The sequence below is a fragment of the Triturus cristatus genome, chromosome 1_1 (genome assembly GCF_964204655.1).
Source record: "Triturus cristatus chromosome 1_1, aTriCri1.1, whole genome shotgun sequence".
NCBI classification, from domain to species: Eukaryota; Metazoa; Chordata; class Amphibia; order Caudata; family Salamandridae; genus Triturus; species Triturus cristatus.
In genome coordinates, this window is record NC_140579.1 from 74,775,292 (window position 1) to 74,802,346 (window position 27,055).

Below are 27,055 nucleotides of genomic sequence, written 5' to 3' on the forward strand. Positions count from 1 at the left end.
GTGGCTAGTGCAATTAAATGTTGGCATGGAATGCCAAGACTGTGTGGTCTTACATCTAGCTCATGTCTCTGAAATCCACCATCAGACACTCCCCGCCTCTTTATTCCGCTCTTTCAGGTTCCTGCTTTCCCCCTTTGGGACAGTTTTCTCCACCTGTCTCTTCTTCTGTCTTTCCACTTTGCTTGTGTTTCCCTCCCTTGCACTCGGTAAATATCTGGAGAGGAAAAGTAAGCCCCTAAAAATGAGTGGCCCCACCTCCAACAGCTCGCCTAAATAAAGCACTACATTCAGGTATGATTAGATAAAATACAAATAGTGTATACAATTTTTTAAAAGGTTTGGAAATCTTTTGCATAACAATTGTGGGGAATGCCCAACTGTGTGTAGTCTGTTCACTGATATATTTGCTGACGGTTTGTTAAACGCATATTGTTCATTTTGCAAACAGTAAAAAGCACATTAAAGCAGGGATTTGTTTCCAAACACAGGGGCCATACTTTCATCAAATATGATTATAAGATTACAGTAATTAAAATTAATGCTTAGGGTTGCTCCACCCGCGTTACCTCCCGAGGGCTGACAGGAAGCCATCCTCAGGCTTTCTGCAAACTGATGAGAAATAAGTAAGCCAAATAAGGCTAGACCATTAACTAATTACATTACTACTTACAGGGAGGGAGAGCACAATGCTGCAAGTTAACAATTTACTTTTAGAAGTGGAACACCCAGTTAAAATTGTATATAAAGGCTCAGAAACCCAACTGCATTGCCAGCACAGCCAGTCGCCTTCTTTGATTTCACATTGCTGGAAAACAATTCTTCCCCGTCATCATGTCTTTGCAACGCAGTAGTGGCTCTACCCGGGTTTCAGTAAGTGGTGGTGGAGCCAGCTTTGGTGGCTTACAAGGCAGCAGTGGAGCAGGTGGTGGTGCAGATGGTGCTGGCGGCTTTGTTGGTGGTGGATATGCTGGTAGTGTAGGAGGAGGTGGCGTTGGTGGTGGTGGTAGTTTTGGTGGCAGCCAGGTTAGTGGAGGCTTTGGCAGTGGGTATGGTGGTGGTGCAGCAGGAGGTAGCTTTGGTGGTACTGGTGGCTTTGGTGGTGGCGGATATGGTGGTGGTGCAGGAGGAGATGCCTTTGGCGGTGGTGGTTTTGGTGGCAGCCAAGCTGGTGGGGCATTTGGTGGCGGGGCATTTGGTGGCGGGGCTGGGGGGAGCATCAGTGGCAGCGAGGGCCTTCTCTCTGGTGGTGAGAAGCAGACTATGCAGAACTTAAACAATCGCCTGGCGACCTATCTGGACAAAGTCAAAGAACTGGAAAGTGCCAACCTGGAGCTTGAAAATAAAATCAAGGACTGGTATGCAAAGCACCATAAAGGAGGTTCCGCAGGAGCTCAGGACTATAGTAAATATTTTTCGATAATTGCAGAGCTCCAAAAACAGGTAAGAAATCCATCTATTATCACTGAACACAAATCATGCCCTGAGAGAATGTGTGTGTTGGATTTGGGGTACGAGATGCATATTTAAAGGTGTTGGAATGCATTTTAGATAAGAAACATATCTATTCCCATGCCAGTCTCTGCCAGATTGAGTCCACTTCCTCCTACATGAGTTGCACTCCCAAGATTTCACATTCATCCTTGCCAGCACCTTCAGGTAAAATATAAAATGCAAAAGAGCTTTTGTTCCAGGATCAGATGGATCATTGTTCCCTCGTACAGCGGAAAAACAAACATACGGACTTCATGCCCTAAAGTGCCTATTCTCGGTTTGTGTTGCTTGTGTGGAAGGGCACTCTTGTCCCCTATGTCTTCACCTTCACTCTTCCCCCCTCTTCGGATACAAAAGTCGGGTAACGCCCTGTTTCATTCTTGTCCCCACTTTTTCATCAAAATAAGAAAGAAAGAAATCTATTGAAATGTAGAAAAAATGACAAATACCGCGGAAAACAATCCACATTCATACATTCCCACTAACAAAAGGTCTAAACATACATTACAGTTTATTTCTATCAGCAACGCGCACTTTCCCAGCAGCACGGCGATGCTATGGCTTCCTATTTAAGACGAGTGACGTTCAGGGGTCGTAGTTTGAAACTTCCGCTCTTTCAGCGGAGAAGCGCAGAGAGTGAAGAAAGACCTGGTCTACAATTGGCAAAGTAGAGCATTCTCGAGTGAAGTGCAAAGCTTCAACATCTACACTTAGAGATTATCATTGGGCGATGAATGAGTGAAGAATTTATGCAATGTTAACTCAGGGTCACTCACGAAAACATACACAGTAACTTGGGAGAATTCCATAGGTACAATTGGAAAATGTGTTCGCAATGTAAGCGAAATCTCTTAACAAATCTGGACATTTGGCATGGCTGGAAACTAAGTACTTCTCAGTAGATACTATTCACTATTGTAGCCTTTTGCTCTTTTTAGGTGTCGCTGAGCCCAGCGCATGCGCTGGCTCGGAGAGTCATTTTGTATGTGGGATTTTCAAAGTGCTGCTGGCTGGCCTAATGCTTGCGTTCACGCGATCGTGCACGCTCGCCGCCGGCCGCCAGCAGCACTTTGCAAACTCGTGCGGCATCGCGATCGCGATCACTTTCGCTTTCAGAGCGATCGCGATCACGATAATGCACGCGCACACACAACTCCCGCTTCTCCCCCTCCCCCACCACATATTGCGTCTCCGGCCGCTCGCGTGCGGCCAATGCTTGTCTTCTTTGCAGCTTATTTCTGGCGTGCTCCTCGCCGCAAAGTGAATAGGGGCCTCAGCAGGGGTAGTAAGCACTTTATAAATACAATTTAAAATTTCTGCCAATGGTATTGAGCTTTGCTGCAAAGCAGGCAGGCTTTGAGAGTGCTGCGGTGTTGCCATCTTATAACTGCTGGCGTTTCCAGTGCTAGCTGTTTTAGAGAATTCCGAATATTAAAATATGTTCTAATTTTTAGCTGCCGAGTAAGCTCGGGATCGGAATACAGTCTAGCGTGATATTTATAGGAAAACTCCCTGTCTGGCAAATTTCTGTAAATAAGCTACATGTCCTAGTTTTCAAAGAGGGTCGACTGGGCAGTGTGAGGCAGTCTTTTTGTGTGCCGGTGCAGAGCTGCGTAGCAAGACTCACGAGGACGCAATGCAAGAGGCACAGATGATACCAAGCGTCAAAGTTGCATGTGATTTCGCGAATATGTCGTTTTCTATGTTAGTTCAGTCGTTTAAGTCATTCTGTTCTTCATAGTTGCTACACAGTTGTAGTCCCGCTTTTATGTCTTTAGTGCATGTCCTGTTTTTGCTCTTCACAATTTGGTCAGGGCCGCACTGGTCTGGGGCGCTTTCAGAGCAGGCTAGACCCTGCTTGACCTGTCCGTGCCCTCGCGACTCCATCCAAGCCACGGCCTCCTGCAGGTCGGGGGTGGTTTGAGCACCTTTGCCAGTGCTGATGTTGGTTTCTCCTCAGACGGTCTATGCTATGCCGCTTTAAGATAAAATATTTGGTTTATTAAACCACAGGAAGACACAGGTGAAACAATCAGGGATGTATACATTGTTGTTGCAATAACCTGTTCTTTGTGCCTCCCAAACCGCAGATGACACACAGAGAGGTTACACTGTGTGCTGCACATGCTAAGGTCCCTCTTCCGTCGTCGATGCATTTCTACCTTTCTGTCGGCCGCCGGCCATTCCCTACACCTCCCACCCCCCAATGTATTTCTGAGGGATGTCACAGTATCTAAACGGGCTGGCCTTTGAAAATGACTATGCCTTTTATTTATATTTTAAAAACATAAATAAAAGGCATTGTCATTTACCATGCCAATCTAGTGGCACAGCACCCAGGATAATGTGCTGCATGGCTAAACACTTATAAGGTCCCAAAGGCGAGACCTATTGGCTATGCCAATGCTTGTTTTTTTAGCCATTCGTCTAGGTGTTATTTAGAATTAGAGGTTGACCCCATGTGACTAGGACGCTGTTTCTTTTCAAATGAATGCATTGTGGGAGTTGTAGTTTTGGCTTGTTTCAATTGAATCACAAGGAGTAATGTCCCTAATTACAAGAGTTTATAAAATAAATGCTCAAACTGGAGCCTCAGGGTGCTTGTGATCCGGTGCCATACAGTCACTCTATAGCAGGGGTCTCCGGTGCATGTCTAGGTGAGTTCTTATAACCTCTGACTATGCGAGTGAGTTCCATGCAGATGCTTATTCGTAAATGAATCGTCCCTGGATATCCTCAAAAGCTATCCTGAATCTAGTCTTACAAAGCCCTAGATATTATATCCACACCCTTAAATTATCTTGTGGAGTATGGCAGGTAAGTAGATGTTAAGGCATGAAGAGGGCCGGTGGGCAATCATCTGCGAGCTCCTGAGAGCGGTAGCATTGTTGTTGTGTTTTGTAATTCACAGATTTTAATAAGTCACTGTATATTTGTCATTTCGTGACTGTCCACACCAGCAGGTGTACCCTAACCCCATCTCTCGGTCTTTTGCCGCCTCCAGATTATTGCTGCCACCAGCGACAACGCCAAGATTGTCCTGCAGATTGACAATGCCAGACTGGCAGCTGAGGACTTCAAACTTAAGTGAGTCAGAAGATCTACGTAATGCGTGCTGCGGTCGCAAAGAGCGAGATACCTCTAACTCTCAATAACACATAGCACAAGAAACAGAGGCCAGGTCATTCATTTGAAAGGAGATTGATTGGATGTCAAAAGACAGAAATTATTTTTGCTTGTTCTGCCTATAAATGTTTGGCTACCGTTTTTCCGCAACAGGAAATACATACCACTAACTCCATCTCAATCAGGATTGGATTGTACAAAGTGCTCAAGTGGTGCAAATAGTAACCGAGGAGCATTAGGGGCTAGCCAGGGATGGAAGCTGCCATACCTGATTTGTTAAGCGCTGCATTTCCTGGTGTGTCCGAGGCAGTCAAAACATTGGGCATGACCAGAAAACAAAGAGGGCTCAAGAAAGCCCATTTACTTACCAAGCCTTGAGCCTCCTCCATGTTCCAAACTTATACAAGAATGATGAGGGGCTCTGGGTGAGGCAATGGGCCAATTGTACTCTACCCGGACTTCCCTCCACCCAGGTGCCCACCTAAACACATACATAACCCATAGATAGGTTTGCATTGCAATCATATACATCTTGCTGGCACATGTTAATGTTTACAAGATTATATTTGGATGCCCTGTCAACACAACATCTCAAATAGGCATCTGTTAACACCAGAAGAAGTGCGGCTGACTAACAGTCCTCCTTGCGTGGCTGATGCTGACGAGGTGTTTGCGCGCCCCGCCCAACGATAATCATGGACTTCTTAGCCTAGATCCTACCACCCTCGAAGCTGCATAGGCCATCCCAACATGTCCACGACGTAGGCAATGCCAAACCAGTGCTTAGGTCAAAGTGCTGATGCCACAGCTGCCATCTGAGAATTGGCACCACAAAGGGTAATCCCAGAAAAACGATTTTAGGTCAGGAGAAGGGCAATTAGATAATAAATATGTCTCAAGGACTCCTGCTCAACCTTTATCACTTCTAAGCAACAAAACCACCTGCCAACTATGACAAATAACTCAAAGTTTATCAAAAATAACACTTTTTATTATTCATACGAAAAAGCAATATCAAAATCTCTTTACAAAATTCATAACAAGTAAAAACTTAAAAAAATTATTTTACATTATTCAACTGAGATATTACCATGAGCCCCATAACCTTATATCACTCACACCTCAGTCATAACCCCATGCATACCTCCAGCATTCATTAAAAATCTGAACTGCGCAATATGCCCATTCTAACCTGCTGGGAGCAGTTTATATTCTGCATCACTGCGACACAAATGAATCACGCTCTGTGGATCACACAGACAGGGGTCGCTGACGCGCGCTGTGGTATCATTCTATTTTATTGCATACCTCCAGCATTCATTAAAAATCAGAACTGCGCAATATGCCCATTCTAACCTGCTGGGAGCAGTTTATATTCTGCATCACTGCGACACAAATGAATCACGCCCTGTGGATCACACAGACAGGGGTCGCTGACGCGCGCTGTGGTATCATTTTATTTTATTGCATACCTCCAGCATTCATTAAAAATCAGAACAGGTCAATATGCCCATTGTAACCTGCTGGGAGCAGTTTATATTCTGCATCACTGCGACACAAATGAATCACGCGCTGTGGACCACACAGACAGGGGTCGCTGACGCGCGTTGTGGTGGTACCATTCTATTTTATTGCATACCTTCAGCATTCATTAAAAATCAGAACAGGTCAATATGCCCATTGTAACCTGCTGGGAGCAGTTTATATTCTGCATCACTGTGACACAAATGAATCACGCCCTGTGGATCACACAGACAGGGGTCGCTGACGCGCGCTGTGGTATCATTCTATTTTATTGCATACCTCCAGCAGTCATTAAAAATCAGAACAGGTCAATATGCCCATTGTAACCTGCTGGGAGCAGTTTATATTCTGCATTACTGCGACACAAATGAATCACGCTCTGTGGATCACACAGACAGGGGTCGCTGACGCGCGCTGTGGTATTATTCTATTTTATTGCATACCGCCAGCATTCATTAAAAATCAGAACAGGTAAATATGCCCATTGTAACCTGCTGGGAGCAGTTTATATTCTGCATCACTGTGACACAAATGAATCACGCCCTGTGGATCACACAGACAGGGGTCGCTGACGCGCGTTGTGGTGGTACCATTCTATTTTATTGCATACCTCCAGCATTCATTAAAAATCAGAACAGGTCAATATGCCCATTGTAACCTGCTGGGAGCAGTTTATATTCTGCATCACTGCGACACAAATGAATCACGCCCTGTGGATCACACAGACAGGGGTCGCTGACGCGCGCTGTGGTATCATTTTATTTTATTGCATACCTCCAGCATTCATTAAAAATCAGAACAGGTCAATATGCCCATTGTAACCTGCTGGGAGCAGTTTATATTCTGCATCACTGTGACACAAATGAATCACGCCCTGTGGATCACACAGACAGGGGTCGCTGACGCGCGCTGTGGTATCATTCTATTTTATTGCATACCTCCAGCAGTCATTAAAAATCAGAACAGGTCAATATGCCCATTGTAACCTGCTGGGAGCAGTTTATATTCTGCATTACTGCGACACAAATGAATCACGCTCTGTGGATCACACAGACAGGGGTCGCTGACGCGCGCTGTGGTATTATTCTATTTTATTGCATACCGCCAGCATTCATTAAAAATCAGAACAGGTCAATATGCCCATTGTAACCTGCTGGGAGCAGTTTATATTCTGCATCACTGTGACACAAATGAATCACGCCCTATGGATCACACAGACAGGGGTCGCTGACGCGCGTTGTGGTGGTACCATTCTATTTTATTGCATACCTCCAGCATTCATTAAAAATCAGAACAGGTCAATATGCCCATTGTAACCTGCTGGGAGCAGTTTATATTCTGCATCACTGCGACACAAATGAATCACGCCCTGTGGATCACACAGACAGGGGTCGCTGACGCGCGTTGTGGTGGTACCATTCTATTTTATTGCATACCTCCAGCATTCATTAAAAATCAGAACAGGTCAATATGCCCATTGTAACCTGCTGGGAGCAGTTTATATTCTGCGTCACTGCGACACAAATGAATCACGCGCTGTGGATCACACAGACAGGGGTCGCTGACGCGCGTTGTGGTGGTATCACTCTATTTTATTGCATACCTCCAGCATTCATTAAAAATCAGAACAGGTCAATATGCCCATTTTAACCTGCTGGGAGCAGTTTATATTCTGCATCACTGCGACACAAATGAATCACGCTCCATGGACCAAATAGACAGGGGTCGCTGACGCGTGTTGTGGTATCATTCTATTTTATTGCATACCTCCAGCATTCATTAAAAATCAGAACAGGTCAATATGCCCTTAATAACCTGCCGAGAGCAGTTTATATTCTGCATTACTGCAACACAAATGAATCATGCTCCGTGGACTACACAGACAGGGGTCGCTGACGCGCGTTGTGGTATCATTCTATTTTATTGCATACCTCCAGCAGTCATTAAAAATCAGAACAGGTCAATATGCCCATTCTAACCTGCTGGGAGCGGTTTATATTCTGCATTACTGCGACACAAATGAATCACTCTCTGTGGACCACACAGACAGGAGTCGCTGACGCGCGTTGTGGTGGTATCATTCTATTTTATTGCATACCTCCAGCAGTCATTAAAAATCAGAACAGGTCAATATGCCCATTCTAACCTGCTGGGAGCGGTTTATATTCTGCATCACTGTGACACAAATGAATCACGCGCTGTGGACCACACAGACAGGGGTCGCTGACGCGCGTTGTGGTGGTATCATTCTATTTTATTGCCACCTTCTTCTATTATTAAATTGATGCTACGTCATCTAGTGCCAGACAGCATCCCCCTGAACTACATCTTTACTTTGGAGTTCCAGGGGAGGGTTTGCATTATGATGCAACGGTTCACACTGATGTGCTCTCGACCGCCCCTTCATGTTTTCACTGTCCAGAAACTGAGCGTGTCATACATATTTATATATTGCTTTGACCCACTTTGTATTAATATTATTCAATTATATCACTCATAACATGTTCATTGACATAATTGATGGCATCACTTGGTGACATCATCCACTAATCTCTTATTCAATTTACACTGTAAGCCAGTACAACCTGTGCAATACTAAAAAAAAGGTTTATGGCTGATCCCACAGTAGTTATGCGGATCACAAAACCCCCAAAAACATTTGTCGAAAAAATCTTTCCTCAACTCCATAAAAGCGCTTGGGGGGGTCATGGTATCCCTACCCTGCCCCCCTAAATCGTTTTTGTATAATATTTACAGGACAAGTCCTGTAACGGCTGCCGCAATGTTTTTGTTCATGTTGCGGCCAGCCAATCAGAGCGCTCACTTTAAGAAAGTCCCCTTTGCCAAGCCGATGGCTTGATTTTTTTAACTTTCAGTCCAACTATCAAGATATCTATAAATGTGTAACCTTAACTTCTCAAAAACTGATGAATGGATTTATACTAAATCAGAATAAACTTGCTTTCTCAGAAATAATCTACCCCTCACCGCCCCCTCCCCAAATTTGGTAGAAATCTGTTCAGCATTTTGGCTGAAGTGCTGTCTAAAAATTCCATCTGAAATTGCATGGGGAAAGTAATACACCTCCAGAATAGTTCCTCGGCTCCCCTCTGGCTAGCCACATCGTGGTTCATGCCACTGTTCGCAGCGGCCTTGCCTACTGCAAATCTTCCTTTTTAGGAGCTTCCAAAAATGTCTTGAAGAAGCTCAAGCGTATTCAAAACACGGCTGCTAAAATTGCTGAGTCTGCCTAGTTCTTCTTCTGCCTCAGCTATTCTTGACTGTAATGGTTACCAGTGGTTAAAAGAGTTTCTTTCAAATATCTCAAGCTTCCCCTATTTACCTCAACAACACATTTAGGTTCTGTTCTGCCACTAGGCATCTGTGGATAACTTACAACTGACAGACACACACTGGTGGGATAAGGTTCCAACTGCACAGACCAATGTGGGACCTAAAATTCACAGGCTGGAACTCAGTCAAGGATGACTCAGCCTTCCATCACTCTCTAGCCAATAAAATGAATAACATCAATGTGGGCAAGATTAGCAGTTATTTCAGGCAACTATACACATGTGGCAATTTCCAGCCATAATATGAAGCCGTGACTAGCTGTTTTCGCACCGATTTCTATAACATGTATGAAAATGTCACCAGGTGGGTGAAAAAATAAACACTTATTTATTTCTGCAATTTTTCAATATTTTGTTTATGGCTATAGGGGTATCCTCTTGCACTTTTTGTGAGGTATCTTAGTGCTGTGATGTTAAGTAATGCTGTATGTGCAGCTCTCTGCTACCTCCAGGCTCAGACATGTTTTACAAATATGTCTAAATACTGTTTCTGATGCTGAATGTAATAAAACAGTCCTATTACGCTGTTAAAACAGGAGGTGGGTACATTGACCACAGGTCTGACACACAGCTAAGGCAAAGTTGGCAATTTGCATCTGGGGAGGATGAGTGCCCAGAGAACAAAGCCATTTTCAAGGTCCTTTGTTGCAGTATGGTGCCTCCTTGTGGCTACTTGACATTGCACCATAAGGCAAATGTTCACAAACACTTCACTGACCATCGTTGACAGCCGCATAAATCTCGTCATTTTTGCCCAGGTATGAGAACGAGTTACATATGCGCCAGAGCGTGGTGGCCGATACCACTGGACTGCGGAAGGTGCTGGACGAGTTGACCTCGTCCAAGTCGGACCTTGAGGGACAAGTCGAGAGCCTGCAAGAGGAGCTGGCTTCCCTAAAGAAGAACCACGAACAGGTAAGTTTTGATTCTAAAGCTAGACAAAGGAAATGGCAAACTATAGAGGCATTCATAACCAAGGTTAGTGGTGAACTCTTGCATTTAATAGGATGGCATGGCATCTGCGAGGCCCTTTCTATCAACCTCAGATTTGCAAATTGCGAAGAACTCACATTATAGTGGTGCTTTGATTATATAGAGTGATAGCAATGTCAGGAAATTCAATAGAAAACATAGCAATGTTCATGTGTAATATTACCCCTAGAATGGAGTAATGATGTGAGAAAATCCCAATCAAGAAAAGGCAAGTGGGAGCGCCACGCGGAAGTTCGCATTGAAAGTTGGGGCTCACATTGGAACTTGAAAGTTTGTAGGAAATCCCAGACTCCTCCTCACCTTAAAATGATTGGAGAATTAAGGCATCATTTAAAATGGGGGCAGAAATGTGATGGAGAACCCTCTCTCACAAACTGATAGTTCACTGCACTATTTAGAGCCAGGCACACCGCCATGTTTTGTTGGCGGTAACTCCACTGGCTCTCCCAGCAGAAACTTCACTTTAACTGCTCGGTGCACTCGAGCTGTAAGTGCAAGCACATCACAGCAGCTGCACTATGTAGAGCAGACTGACAAAAAAACTGATTTTTTTCTGCTTGGGATCACAATGGAAAATCTGGTAGAAAAAAACAAAAATGATTCCCACAACTTGGGAGTCAGATTGTCAGGGGTAGTAGTATTTTGCTTTACAAAAAAACCTCCTGCTTTTGGGTAAAAAAAACCTACGCTAAGCAGCCCCATTAAACACCGAGGCCAGTTAGCAAACTATCTGAGCCTTCAGAAGGCACAGAGATCTTTGCAAGCTAGCGGAGATCTCTTAACATGAAGGGTGATGATCCATCAAGGTGGGAAAGGTAATTATGAGCTTGGCCACCCTGGCGGATAGCGGTCTACTCACCAAACTCTAAATGAGCCCCCTAGTCCTGCCAAGGGCAGGAGTAAACACCCCTTAAAACTGGTGCGGGTGGAGAGCAAGGGGTTTATCCATCGGAAAAGGTGTTTTCCCATAGGGAATTTTTTTCTTGAAAAAATGAATTTCATCATGGCACTAAAGCAATGGCGTTTTACATGTATAACTGTATAACATATATAATGGGAATTAAAAATGTCTTCCTAATGTATACTAGTAAACATATTAATATCTCTGCTTTCAAGGTGTACTTCTGGAAAGCTTTACAAATTTTAGAAAGTTGTACATCTGCACTGGTACTATGTGGTAGTCGTGCAGGGACAGAGTTAAAACTTTAATTCTGGGTATTTGGATGTGGGCATGAAGGTATGAACTTTTGTCATAGAGAAGATTCTATTATAAGCCCTGAGAAACTTTTGCAACTCAGCTAAAGGATCCCTGGGTGTGTGTCTGTCCTTTTGTATAGTCTTGGTGAATTTGTGGGAATTTTGATTCTCTTCTGTTTGATGAGCCAGTGGATACAAAACTAATTTTGTAATATCAAGCTTTTCTGAAAAGCATGGATCCCGTATGAAGCCTTCATATTTAAATTTAGACATATGTACAGTCCTTTGTACAGGAAAATAACTGTAAATTAAAAATCAAAGATGACGAAGAAACTGGTTTAGACAGTTGTGGTAATGTAAAATTCACCATTTACTAGTGCAAGCAGTAAATTACCGCAGGTGGACTTACCACTGGCAAACTGCAAAATGTTGGTAGCAATTCTGCCAATTGTGATTCCACTGATAGCACAGTTACCACATGCACCAGAATCAGTGTATTTATATCATCATCCAGGCTCTAGTTCAGGTCCAAATTCTTATAGACTGGTCCATTTCCAGCACTCAAATGCGCTCCTCTCCTATAGGAAATGAAAGGATTCCAGGGGGCCCAAGGAGAGCTCAGCGTTGAGATGAATGCTGCCCCAGGCACTGACCTGATGAAGATCCTCAATGACATGCGAGGTCAATACGAGGCGATGGCCGAGAAGAACCGCCAGGATGCAGAAGCAAAGTTCCTGGAGGCGGTGAGTAGGAGAGGGAATCATCACAGTGAAATTCATCCGGGCTATGTAATAAGATGGATGGTTGATCGGCAAACCTAGACATTTCTCCAAACGTTAATCCCCTCTGTAATGCCAATATCAGTCCCATGGTAGGCTCTGTCCAACATGTCGCCCTCTGCCCAGTGTCCAATAGCCATACAGAGACCTCACAGATCATTCCACTCTGATCCCTTGGGTTGGGGATGGGCCTACACTAAATGTCAAGTGGTCACTCCTGCCTATGTTCTCTCTTAGAGCAAACACCTCAAGCAGGAGATTTCCACCGGGGCTGAACAGATGCAGTCAAGCAAGAGCGAGATCTCCGAGCTGAGGCGCTCCCTGCAGTCCTTGGAGATTGAGCTGCAGTCCGCTCTGGCGATGGTAGGTGGCAACAGCTATTCTTTTTCAATATAAAGACACAACACTAGACTATAAATCCTTTCTTCAGTTGTGACCAACCTCCACATATTTCAACTATAAGAGCCAAACTTACATAGTATGAGTTATTTATTCAGAAATGTTATTGCCCAAGAGAGTGATAGCTCTTTTGTCAACACTAGATGGAAGAAAGAGTAAGTCGCCTCGCTAGATGTTTGGCATGTGACCTCCAGGCCACATACAGATCTCTGCAGCCAACACACTATTGTTGTGAGGTCTCATGTTGGTTGGTGTGATGCCAATCAATAGGGACACAGAACAATAGCAACAGAAACATTTTTTGTTATGATCATTATTGTGCTCTTTAGCATGGTTTGTGTGTGCTCATTGTGTACTCAATGGCAGGAACCTCCTGCTGCTCAAACACTTTACACATTGACTCTAAGGTAGGCCTGACTGCTTTTGAGCCACGCTACCAGAGGGTTAAGCACAGGTTCATTTTGGTGACTTTTGTTGTTTCTTAGAGTTACAAAACATCACTCTTCAAACATGTGACATTTGGGCTGTAGTATATTTTTCAGACTAAGCTTCTCTCCTTAGTTATAAACTAACGAAAGAAGAGGTAATTTGCGCAAAGCTGTCGCTGACCAAAACCAGTAACAGTTTTAGGCACAGGCAAATTGCACAGTTTTCAAGTCCTTCCCCTTCTAAGCCCTTGTATTACAGTTACATATCTCTCTCTTTCTCACCTCTGTCTCTTTTTCTACTTCATATTCTCTTTCTTCTCTGACTGTCTCCTTCTACTTATCCTTGGTTCTACCTAGACTTAACTGTTTATCTCTTTGCCTCTCTTCCGACTCTAATCAGACGTATTCTTTACCTCACCTCCTTCTGTCTACTTTGCCTCTTCTTCTACCTCTCCACCTCTTCCTAGTATCACTTTTTTCTGCTTCAACTCTGCCCATACCATATGTGTCTCTATTTCACCAATCACTAAATACGCACCGTTTTCTTGTCCTCATTTCTCTATCTGCCTCTCTCTCATACTACCTCTATGTCACCTTCACCACACTATACTTTTATTTTTCTGACTCACCTCTCCTTCTATCCCATTCCTCCCTCTGTATTTCACCTCACATCTTCTACCTCACTGTCTCTCTTTCCCTTTCTCTCTACCTACCTCTCCATTTCCATGTAACAACTCGCTCTTTTGCTACCGAAGCTCTAGCTCACCCGCGTGTACCTCACCTATCACTCTCAAATATTCCTCTCTCTGTCCCACCTTTCAACCTCTCACAACCTCACCTCTTCTTTACCACCCTGTGCCTACCTCTGTACCTCTACCTCTCTAAGCTCTCTCTACCTCAACGTTCTCTATGCCTCGCCCCTCTTTCTGCAGCTGTCTGCTCTGTTTCAATCTCACCCCTGTCTCTTCTCTTCCACCTACCCCACCTCTCTCAAAGCTCATATCTCTCTTACCCTCACCTATCTATGGGGCATATTATCAAACACGGCGTTAAAATTATCCCCGCTTTAGCGGCAGAAAACTACAGCTAAAGCGGCGATAATGGGCTTGATAATATGCCGCAGAGAATTCCAATAGAAGCCCATGTTGACACCAGGACATGGGCTTCTATGGGAATTCTCAAGGGCATATCATCAAGCCCATTATCGCCGCTTTAGCGGCAGTTTTTTGCCACTAAAGCGGCGATAATTTTAATGCCGTTTCTTGATAATATGCCCCTATGTCTTTCTTCCGATCTACTTCTCTCTGCCTTTCTCTCACTGCTTTCCCAAACTCAACACTCTTTTCATCACACATCTCTATGTTGTTTCGCTATGTAACTCTCATCTTTCTAATCCTCATCTTTCCCTCACCTCTCAGGATATCTCACATTTCATTCACTACCTTATCTCTGCTCTTTTACTAGCTCTGTTCCCTGTAAATCACCGGTCTAACTGCCATGCTCCTCTTTGAATGCCTTCACCTTCTCTCCCTTGCGATGTTTCTCTGTACCTTTTCTGTTTCAACTCATCCTCTTTACCTCGCATTCTTTCATCTACTCAACTTATCCATCTCTGTACCTCAAAACATTTGCTAAGCCTCATACTGTCTCTATACCTCACCGCTGTTTCTCTGCTTCACCTTTGTCTCTCTACTTCACCTTTTACCTATAGCTCAGCTGTTTTTGCCCATCATCCCTCTATCCACCTTTCTCTCTGACTCACTAATCTCTTTACCTGACCTCTTTTTACATCTCCCTTCCTTCCACGCCTCTTACTACCCTACCGCACATCTCTATTCTTCCCTGACTACCTAACCCCTCAAATATCTCTATCTGCCTCACATCTCTTTCTACCTTCCCTCTCACTCTACCTCATCTCTCTGTGAACTCCACCCTTGAACATTGTGGTGAATGTCCTTATCCCCATATCTAGATTTTTCTATCTCTAAACCCGTATTATCTCTCTGCCTCTTTCTCTCTCTTTTTATCCTCCCCTTCCTTGCTCCACCTCTTTGTAGCTTTCATTCAGACTAGCTCACCTTTGTCTCTTTACCATACATCTCACCCTACTTCACCAGCTGGCCTGCCTGATCTTTATCTTTACCACCCTTCTCTCTCTACTTCACCTTTCTTGCTATGCTATTCTCATTACCTCTTTGCACTTCTTCTGTCTCCTGCCCGTTCATTTCTCAATGTGTCATTTACATATAGTCCGGGTACGTTTATTCTGGCAGCCATATTTGTTTAGCACAATATTCAAAACCTGATATTCCTGCACTATACCAAAGTGATATCCCTTCTCTCTCTACTCATTCTACTGTACTCTACTGCCTCCCCATCCTCCGTTATCCCCTTCATTTCAACACTCTCCTCCTATGCTCATTTATTTCGCCTTCTCTCAACTTCATTACTTTCTCTATCAGTTTTACCACCCAATTTCTCCACTTCCTTTAGCCTCCCTCTCCATTCTTTCCTCTTGCCCTCAATTAACTCCCCCTGTCAGTTCTTCCTCTCTCTACTTTCACTTTTCTCCTTCATCTCTCTATTTCATTTTCTTATATTTCTAGCTTTTCTCCAAACAATGAGAACATGTGAAAACAGATAGACGGAAATGTTTCCACCATAGCCAAAGCAAGTGCTAATAAGTGCGCTGTCCAGTGTTCCTATACGTACAACCTTCCTTATGCTTTATCACAATGGTTCAAAGCCCCCTCCCTTGCCTTTCTCTCTGGCAGAAAAATTCCCTAGAAAGCAACTTAGCAGAAACAGAAGGAAACTACTGCGCCCAGCTGGCACAACTTCAAGTCAAAATCAGCATGGTGGAGGAGCAGCTGGCAGATCTCAGAGGCGATATGGAGCAGCAGATGGCAGAGTATGAGGAACTCTTGGACATCAAGACCAGGCTGGAGAAGGAGATCGAGACCTACCGGCGCCTGCTGGAGGGCGAGGACAGGTATGAACACTCAGAGCCAGGATCATTCCCACTTTGCAGCTTCTAAGTGCTTGGAAATTGACCCAGTAGAATACACTCAGTCATGCGTGTCTCTTTTTGTTTGCTTTCAGTGGTCACAGCTCTCAGGCAAGAAAAGGTGAGTGTCTCTCTTTTGTCTTTGCTCCATGTCCATGCCTTCACAATGGCCTGTTTCTTGCTTCATAAAGACACTTGTTGTAGCGCTGGAGTGCTACAGACCACCAAAGGCTCCCAGGAAGCAAACATCTGCCCCATCAAAGCATCACATCTCCTCTGCTGTCAGCACACTTTCACTCACACAGCCACCTCCTCTGTCACAGGCTCATTCATACTGTCTCCAGGGACACCCCATTAATGGTGATGGGGGGGGAGCCGAGAGGATGTGATGAGAGCCTGCGGGCGGGGTTGAAATGAGAAGCTTTGAGTTGCTCGCTCTTGATGGCCCTCAAGTGACCGGGGCTGAATGTCCATCAGGCAGCTCTGCCTGATGTGAACATCAATAGGCCTGGGTGAACCTTCCCTTGCTGGCATAATCTTGCGCCATTCCAAGAATTTTTTGTTTCACTTGTTACGCAAAATTCCCGAAATTAGGCCATTCCAGCACGTGACACAGATTAGCATGGGAGCACATAAACAGCACAAATCACCAGAACGCGAGCGACTATTGTTCATGGCACTGGTGATTTTTTCCCTGTTTTTTAGTGTAATGTGTGTCCAAAAGGGCCCAAGGAAGCCCATCCAGACAATGAAAGTGCTGAATGCTGCTTTTAGATTTCACCTCATTTCTCGTACATTTTTGTGGAACTTTGCATAACTTCATAAAAGGAAACAACACACATTTTGCACATCCCTAAACATGATCTTTTTATAGGTGCCCATGAAGGGCCAGCATTGCTTTACTATTTGAACCAGCGGAAGAAGCTAGAAAGATGCCTGATAAACGGGGAGGAGGGACCACATTTTACTGAATTTAGTAAAGAAACTTAACGTCTGAGAGACACCTCCTTGAACAAGAACATCCCCATCCTCAAGGCAGCCCAGTCCATCAGAAGATGGTGAGGTTAAATTAATGGTTATCCCACCCATGCCTTCTGGCTGTCCAGGAGTGTGAGCAGCATTGGAAGCTGGCCTCACACTTCCCAACTACCACTATTGCACAGATCTGAGTCCCTCCTCAGCTCTTCTGCTAACTCCGCCATCCCAACACAAGCCGTGCTGAACTTCAGCTCCGTGCTGAGCTGCCACCCCTCCATTGGCGAATCTGACCAGTGCCTGGGCTTTATTTTGGACAAGACTATGAACCTGCAAACACACTTCAACTCACATGCAGCGAGAGTACAGCTTTTCCCAGGCTCCCTCAAAACATGAAACCCTCCTGTGCTATTGATGCTGGTCTATGTAACTTCTCATCTTGGAAATCCTACACATCACCTAGCCCTCTCAGCCTGGTGTTACATGCAGACTGACTGCTGGCACATGAAGATCTGGTCATGTCTCTCTAAGCCTGATCACTCTTACTTGAAATCCAAGACTGTCTGACAGGGATCTCTCTGCCTACAATGTGTCTTGTTTTTCTTCATAAATTAATTCATTCACTTCCATCTTCCAAATGTGTGCAGTGAAACACACACAATGGTCCGAAGCTCTGGTCCCAAAGGATCTGATGCCCTGGGAGTCCCTCACTCTCTCACTCATTTACCATACAATAAGGTGCCGCCCCCTCAAGCACACACTCATTCTGTTTTACCATGGAGAGTTTCTTAATTATAGGATGGATGTGGAGCTGACCATCACAAATAAAAACTACCTATGAATCCCGAAAGAAAGCCAGTGGACACTGGAGAGGGCCTGATGGTCCGGGTACACGATGGTCGTCTCCGTCTAGGCATATTTGTCAGAGATGTTAGGATGGTCACATGACAAAAGAATGTTTGCATGGAGGACACATGCATTCCCATTAAAATATTCACGAGTGTCTACAAATATTACCATGATATTCGCATAAATTTGCATGCACCATATCGATCCGAATGCGCATGCTCCAACTATAATGTTTGTCTGATGCACGTGCACCATTTAGACTCTTCAAATTGAGTCCATTCCCAGGTGTATTCTCATGGGGCACGTGCACCAACATTCACATGTTCACCTGCGCCAATAACAGCATATTGACATGAAAGATGGGCAGTAAAAATACAATGATCCCAGGTGGCACCTGCACCAGCTGGAACGTTCCCACAAGGCTCACACCCTACACGGATCTTCACATGATACACATTCTAAAAGATGTCATTGTCACGATACACATATGCACACACATAGAATGATCTCAAGGGCCATGTCATCCAATGAGAATTTGCTCATAAGGCATATGCACCAGTTAACACCATCAGGAACATATACCAATTATAATGTTCACTTGAAGCACTGTATTAGAAAACACCTATGCACCAGGGTTAGCATGTTTGCATTGAGATGATGCACTGTTATTAGCACATTCAAGTGAACGGCTGAAAAAAATGAGAACATTTCCATGTAGCCCAGGTACTGAACAAAATGATCACACGAGGCGATGCACCAACTAGGATACGCCAATGGGACACGTGCAAAAGTAGATGCTTCATGTGACCCATATGCACCATATAGAATGTGCTAATAAAGCACATGCCTGAATGTTAAAAATAGTCTACTGATGGACATTCACCAATGTTAACATCTTGACATGACCTACACCAATAACAATATTTTCAGATAAAGGGCTATCCAAATAATAATAATATTTCTATGTGGGACATGAACCAACAAGAGCATCCCACACTTACAAATATAATATTTACATGAGACACAAGCACCCACTGGGATAGCCCAGGGAAGTACAAGCATCCAAAGGGATCTCAACAGGAGGCACATCATGTCTCCATGATTATCGGGCATAAACATTAACATATTCACAGGGAACAAGTGCCCTGGGAACAAAGCCTACTTGAGGAGAATGTAGGATTTTCATTGACCCGTTTCATTTGGAGCACTTCCTGGTTTCAAATGAAACACTTCTCTGGCCGATTCAGAAGCCGACCTACCTATCTACGTTCAATGAACAGTAACGGCACTCCCCACCCCTCAGCGCCTTGAGACCCTCACGGGTAAGTAGCGCGCTTTACAAATGAAATGATTGAATGTAGATACACAAATGAATGGATATGTGAGGGAAAAATGGCAATCCTGATTCATGGTTTGATGCAGAATTTCACACTCCATTTTACATGCTCATGGCCCTCTTTGTTTCCCTCCTCATCATTTGTTCTTCAGAGGCATCCTTCCTGTGTTCCATATTTCACCTCCATGTTTCTTCTTCGTTTTAGCCCCAGACAGCGTCAGAAGCCGCGTTGTAAAGACCATCATCCAGAACGTGGTTGACGGCAAAGTGGTTTCACAAGAGGAGAAACAAAGTGAGCAGAAACTGTAGCCAGCACCTGAGTCTCTACCTATGAAATGCTTGTCTACAAGGAATCCTTCAACAAGATGCACAGCCCCGGAGGAGGGACACCTTCTCCTTTCATAATCCAACCCCGCATGCTGCCAATCCTGCTTTAAAATGGCCATTTTCAACTCTGCAAAAATGACCAAAGAATGTTCTGGTTCCTTCATTGCACTGATGGACACTTCACCAGCCCGTCACGTATCCAAGTAAATGAGACGATACACATGATGAACAAGAAGATACCTTAGATCTCTCTTACGTACTATTGACCAGCGAAAGGATGAAGAATAAGCGAATAACCTGTTACATCTAATAACTTGCGCCAATTGTACTCATCATAAATGTCCTATGTGTAGTACATTCACGGCTGGGAAGTGGCGCTATTCACTGTCATAAGGTTCTTTTTGGGGGGTCTCATCTCTGTCTTGAACAGAAAATGTAAATCTCTACTTTTGTGAAATTAGTATTCAATAAACCTTTCTGAATTCAAACAATGGTTTGATGTTCTGGTAGCAAAGAGTTCGAAAACATTTCTCTAACTATGCTGTTTCTTCTTTCTTCTAATGATCTGTCGTCACACTGGTCTTAGTAGTGGAGGTTTGTTTCCTAAATTTTCAGATGAGGAAGCAGTTGTAGAGCACATGCTTATCACTGGAGGACATGTGACAACAGTGCTTCATATCCATCTAGAGATATACCTGCTGGAGGTAGAGCAGCACATGCTCATCACTGGAGGACGTGTGACAACAGTGCTTCATATCCATCTAGTGATATACCTGCTGGAGGTAGAGCAGCACATGCTCATCACTAGAGGACATGTGACAACACTGCTTCATATCCATCTAGAGATATACCTGCTGGAGGTAGAGCAGCACATGCTCATCACTGGAGCACATGTGACAACCATGCTTCATATCCATCTGGAGATATACCTGCTGGAGGTAGAGCAGCACATGCTCATCACTGGAGCACATGTGACAACCATGCTTCATATCCATCTAGAGATATACCTGCTGGAGGTAGAGCAGCACATGCTCATCACTGGAGGACGTGTGACAACCGTGCTTCATATCCATCTAGTGATATACCTGCTGGAGGTAGAGCAGCACATGCTCATCACTGGAGCACATGTGACAACTGTGCTTTATATCCATCTAGAGATATACCTGCTGGAGGTAGAGCAGCACATGCTCATCACTGGAGGACATGTGACAACAGTGCTTCATATCCACCTGGAGATATACCTGCTGGAGGTAGAGCAGCACATGCTTATCATCACTGGAGGACATGTGACAACAATGCTTCATATCCACCTGGAGATATACCTGCTGGAGGTAGAGCAGCACATGCTTATCATCACTGGAGGACACGTGACAACAGTGCTTCATATCCATCTAGAGATATACCTGCTGGAGGTGGAGCAGCACCTGCTCATCACTGGAGGACGTGTGACAACCGTGCTTCATATCCATCTAGTGATATACCTGCTGGAGGTATAGCAGCACATGCTCATCACTGGAGCACATGTGACAACAGTGCTTCATATCCATCTAGAGATATACCTGCTGGAGGTAGAGCAGCACCTGCTTATCATCACTGGAGGACATGTGACAACAGTGCTTCATATCCACCTGGAGATATACCTGCTGGAGGTAGAGCAGCACATGCTCATCACTGGAGGATGTGTGACAACAGTGCTTCATATCCATCTAGAGATACCTGCTGGAGGTAGAGCAGCACATGCTTATCACTGGAGGACATGTGACAACAGTGCTTCATATCCATCTAGAGATATACCTGCTGGAGGTAGAGCAGCACATGCTTATTATCACTGGAGGACATGTGACAACCGTGCTTCATATCCACCTAGAGATGTACCTGCTGGAGGTAGAGCAGCACATGCTTATCATCACTGGAGGACATGTGACAACAGTGCTTCATATCCACCTGGAGATATACCTGCTAGAGGTAGAGCAGCACATGCTCATCATCACTGGAGGACATGTGACAACAGTGCTTCATATCCACCTGGAGATATACCTGCTGGAGGTAGAGCAGCACATGCTCATCACTGGAGGACATGTGACAACAGTGCTTCATATTCATCTAGAGATATACCTGCTGGAGGTAGAGCAGCACATGCTCATCATCACCGGAGGACATGTGACAACAGTGCTTCATATCCATATAGAGATATACCTGCTGGAGGTAGAGCAGCACATGCTTATCATCACCGGAGGGCATGTGACAACCGTGCTTCATATCCATCTAGAGATGTACCTGCTGGAGGAAGAGCAGCACATGCTTATCACTGGAGGACATGTGATGACCGTGCTTCATATCCATCTAGTGATATACCTGCTGGAGGTAGAGCAGCACATGCTTATCATCACCGGAGGACATGTGACAACAGTGCTTCATATCCATCTAGTGATATAACTGCTGGAGGTAGAGCGGCACATGCTTATCATCACCGGAGGACATGTGACAACAGTGCTTCATATCTATCTAGAGATATACCTGCTGGAGGTAGAGCAGCACATGCTTATCATCACCGGAGGACATGTGACAACAGTGCTTCATATCCATCTAGAGCTATACCTGCTGGAGGTAGAGCAGCACATGCTTATCATCACTGGAGCACATGTGACAACAGTGCTTCGTATCCATCTAGTGATATACCTGCTGGAGGTAGAGCAGCACATGCTCATCACTGGAGGACATGTGACGACAGTGCTTCATATCCATCTAGAGATGTACCTGCTGGAGGTAGAGCAGCACATGCTCATCACCCGAGGACATGTGACAACAGTGCTTCATGTCCATATAGAGATATACCTGCCGGAGGTAGAGCAGCACATGCTCATCACTGGAGGACATGTGACAACCGTGCTTCATATCCATCTAGTGATATACCTGCTGGAGGTAGAGCAGCACATGCTCATCACTGGAGGACATGTGACAACCGTGCTTCATATCCATCTAGTGATATACCTGCTGGAGGTAGAGCAGCACCTGCTCATCACTGGAGCACATGTGACAACAGTGCTTCATATCCATCTAGAGATATACCTGCTGGAGGTAGAGCAGCACATGCTTATCACTGGAGGACATGTGACAACCGTGCTTCATATCCATCTAGAGGTATACCTGCTGGAGGCAGAGCAGCACATGCTCATCACTGGAGGACATGTGACAACCGTGCTTCATATCCATCTAGAGGTATAACTGTTGGAGGTAGAGAAGCACATGCTCATCACTAGAGGACATGTGACAACAGTGCTTCATATCCATCTAGAGATATACCTGCTGGAGGTAGAGCAGCACATGCTCATCACTGGAGAACATGTGAAAACAGTGCTTCATACCCATCTAGAGATATACCTGCTGGGGGTACAGCAGCACATGCTTATCACTGGAGCACATGTGACAACAGTGCTTCATATCCATCTAGAGATATACCTGCTGGAGGTAGAGCAGCACATGCTTATCACTGGAGGACATGTGACAACAGTGCTTCATATCCATCTAGGGATGTACCTGCTGGAGGTAGAGCAGCACATGCTCATCACCGGAGGACATGTGACAACAGTGCTTCATGTCCATATAGAGATATACCTGCTGGAGGTAGAGCAGCACATGCTTATCACTGGAGGACATGTGATAACCGTGCTTCATATCCATCTAGTGATATACCTGCTGGAGGTAGAGCAGCACATGCTTATCACTGGAGGACATGTGACAACCGTGCTTCATATCCATCTAGAGATATACCTGCTGGAGGTAGAGCAGCACATGCTCATCACCGGAGGACGTGTGACAACAGTGCTTCATGTCCATCTAGAGATATACCTGCTGGGGGTAGAGCAGCACATGCTTATCACTGGAGCACATGTGACAACAGTGCTTCATATCCATCTAGAGATATACCTGCTGGAGGTAGAGCAGCACATGCTTATCACTGGAGGACATGTGACAACAGTGCTTCATATCCATCAAGTGATATACCCGCTGGAGGTAGAGCAGCACATGCTTATCACTGGAGGACATGTGATAACACTGCTTCATATCCATCTAGAGATATACCTGCTGGAGGTAGAGCAGCACATGCTTATCCTCACCTGAGGACATGTGACAACAGTGCTTCATATCCATCTAGAGATATACCTGCTGGAGGTAGAGCAGCACATGCTTATCACTGGAGGACATGTGACAACAGTGCTTCATATCCATCTAGGGATGTACCTGCTGGAGGTAGAGCAGCACATGCTCATCACCGGAGGACATGTGACAACAGTGCTTCATGTCCATATAGAGATATACCTGCTGGAGGTAGAGCAGCACATGCTTATCACTGGAGGACATGTGATAACCGTGCTTCATATCCATCTAGTGATATACCTGCTGGAGGTAGAGCAGCACATGCTTATCACTGGAGGACATGTGACAACCATGCTTCATATCCATCTAGAGATATACCTGCTGGAGGTAGAGCAGCACATGCTCATCACCGGAGGACGTGTGACCACAGTGCTTCATGTCCATCTAGAGATATACCTGCTGGAGGTAGAGCAGCACATGCTTATCACTGGAGGACATGTGACAACCGTGCTTCATATCCATCTAGTGATATACCTGCTGGAGGTAGAGCAGCACATGCTTATCACTGGAGGACATGTGACAACCGTGCTTCATATCCATCTAGTGATATACCTGCTGGAGGTTGAGCAGCACATGCTCATCACTGGAGGACATGTGACAACCGTGCTTCATATCCATCTAGTGATATACCTGCTGGAGGTAGAGCAGCACATGCTCATCACTGGAGCACATGTGACAACAGTGCTTCATATCCATCTAGAGATACACCTGCCGGAGGTTGAGCAGCACATGCTTATCACTGGAGGACATGTGACAACCGTGCTTCATATCCATCTAGAGGTATACCTGCTGGAGGCAGAGCAGCACATGCTCATCACTGGAGGACATGTGACAACCGTGCTTCATATCCATCTAGAGGTATACCTGTTGGAGGTAGAGCAGCACATGCTCATCATTAGAGGACATGTGACAACAGTGCTTCATATCCATCTAGAGATATACCTGCTGGAGGTAGAGCAGCACATGCTCATCACTGGAGAACATGTGACAACAGTGCTTCATACCCATCTAGAGATATACCTGCTGGGGGTAGAGCAGCACATGCTTATCACTGGAGCACATGTGACAACAGTGCTTCATATCCATCTAGAGATATACCTGCTGGAGGTAGAGCAGCACATGCTTATCACTGGAGGACATGTGACAACAGTGCTTCATATCCATCAAGTGATATACCCGCTGGAGGTAGAGCAGCACATGCTTATCACTGGAGGACATGTTATAACACTGCTTCATATCCAGCTAGAGATATACCTGCTGGAGGTAGAGCAGCACATGCTTATCCTCACCTGAGGACATGTGACAACAGTGCTTCATATCCATCTAGAGATGTACCTGCTGGAGGTAGAGCAGCACATGCTCATCACTGGAGAACATGTGACAACAGTGCTTCATACCCATCTAGAGATATACCTGCTGGGGGTAGAGCAGCACATGGTTATCACTGGAGCACATGTGACAACAGTGCTTCATATCCATCTGGAGATATACCTGCTGGAGCTAGAGCAGCACATGCTTATCACTGGAGGACAAGTGACAACAGTGCTTCATATCCATCTAGAGATATACCTGCTGGAGGTAGAGCAGCACATGCTCATCACTGGAGCACATGTGACAACACTGCTTCATATCCATCTAGAGATATACCTGCTGGAGGTAGAGCAGCACATGCTTATCCTCGCCTGAGGACATGTGACAACAGTGCTTCATATCCATCTAGAGATGTACCTGCTGGAGGTAGAGAAGCACATGCTCATCACCGGAGGACATGTGACAACAGTGCTTCATATCCATCTGGGGATATACCTGCTGGAGGTAGAGCAGCACATGTTTATCACTGGAGGACATGTGACAACAGTGCTTTATCTCCATCTGGAGATATACCTGCTGGAGGTAGAGCAGCACATGCTTATCACTGGAGGACATGTGACAAAAGTGCTTCATATTCATCTAGAGATATACCTGCTGGAGGTAGAGCAGCACATGCTTATCACTGGAGGACATGTGATAATACTGCTTCATATCCAGCTAGAGATATACCTGCTGGAGGTAGAGCAGCACATGCTTATCCTCACCTGAGGACATGTGACAACAGTGCTTCATATCCATCTAGAGATGTACCTGCTGGAGGTAGAGCAGCACATGCTCATCACTGGAGAACATGTGACAACAGTGCTTCATACCCATCTAGAGATATACCTGCTGGGGGTAGAGCAGCACATGGTTATCACTGGAGCACATGTGACAACAGTGCTTCATATCCATCTGGAGATATACCTGCTGGAGCTAGAGCAGCACATGCTTATCACTGGAGGACAAATGACAACAGTGCTTCATATCCATCTAGAGATATACCTGCTGGAGGTAGAGCAGCACATGCTCATCACTGGAGCACATGTGACAACACTGCTTCATATCCATCTAGAGATATACCTGCTGGAGGTAGAGCAGCACATGCTTATCCTCGCCTGAGGACATGTGACAACAGTGCTTCATATCCATCTAGAGATGTACCTGCTGGAGGTAGAGAAGCACATGCTCATCACCGGAGGACACGTGACAACAGTGCTTCATATCCATCTGGGGATATACCTGCTGGAGGTAGAGCAGCACATGGTTCTCATCACTGGAGCACATGTGGCAACAGTGCTTCATATCCATCTGGAGATATACCTGCTGGAGGTAGAGCAGCACATGCTTCTCACCGGAGGACATGTGATGACAGTGCTTCATATCCATCTAGAGATATACCTGCTGGAGGTAGAGCAGCACATGCTCATCACCGTGGGACATGTGACCACAGTGCTTCATATCCATCTAGAAATATACCTGCTGGAGGTAGAGCAGCACATGCTTATCACAGGAGGACATGTGACAACCGTGCTTCATATCCATCTAGTGATATACCTGCTGGAGGTAGAGCAGCACATGCTTATCACTGGAGGACATGTGACAACCGTGCTTCATATCCATCTAGTGGTATACCTGCTGGAGGTAGAGCAGCACATGCTCATCCAAGGAGGACATGTGACAACCGTGCTTCATATCCATCTAGTGATATACCTGCTGGAGGTAAAGCAGCGCATGCTCATCACTGGAGCACATGTGACAAC

General features: G+C 45.1%; 1 protein-coding gene across 1 annotated transcript; it reads left to right on the top strand.

Moving 5' to 3' along the window:
* Positions 1 to 744: 744 nt before the first annotated feature.
* On the top strand, positions 745 to 20,275 carry LOC146869476 (keratin, type I cytoskeletal 12-like). The gene is made up of 8 exons (XM_085599868.1): positions 745 to 1,440; positions 4,496 to 4,578; positions 10,253 to 10,409; positions 12,269 to 12,427; positions 12,701 to 12,826; positions 16,065 to 16,282; positions 16,393 to 16,418; positions 19,663 to 20,275. The coding sequence occupies exons 1-8, from the start codon at positions 832 to 834 to the stop codon at positions 19,764 to 19,766; spliced, it is 1,482 nt and encodes a 493-aa protein (XP_085455994.1). The 5' UTR covers positions 745 to 831; the 3' UTR covers positions 19,767 to 20,275.
* The last annotated feature ends 6,780 nt before the right edge of the window (positions 20,276 to 27,055 follow it).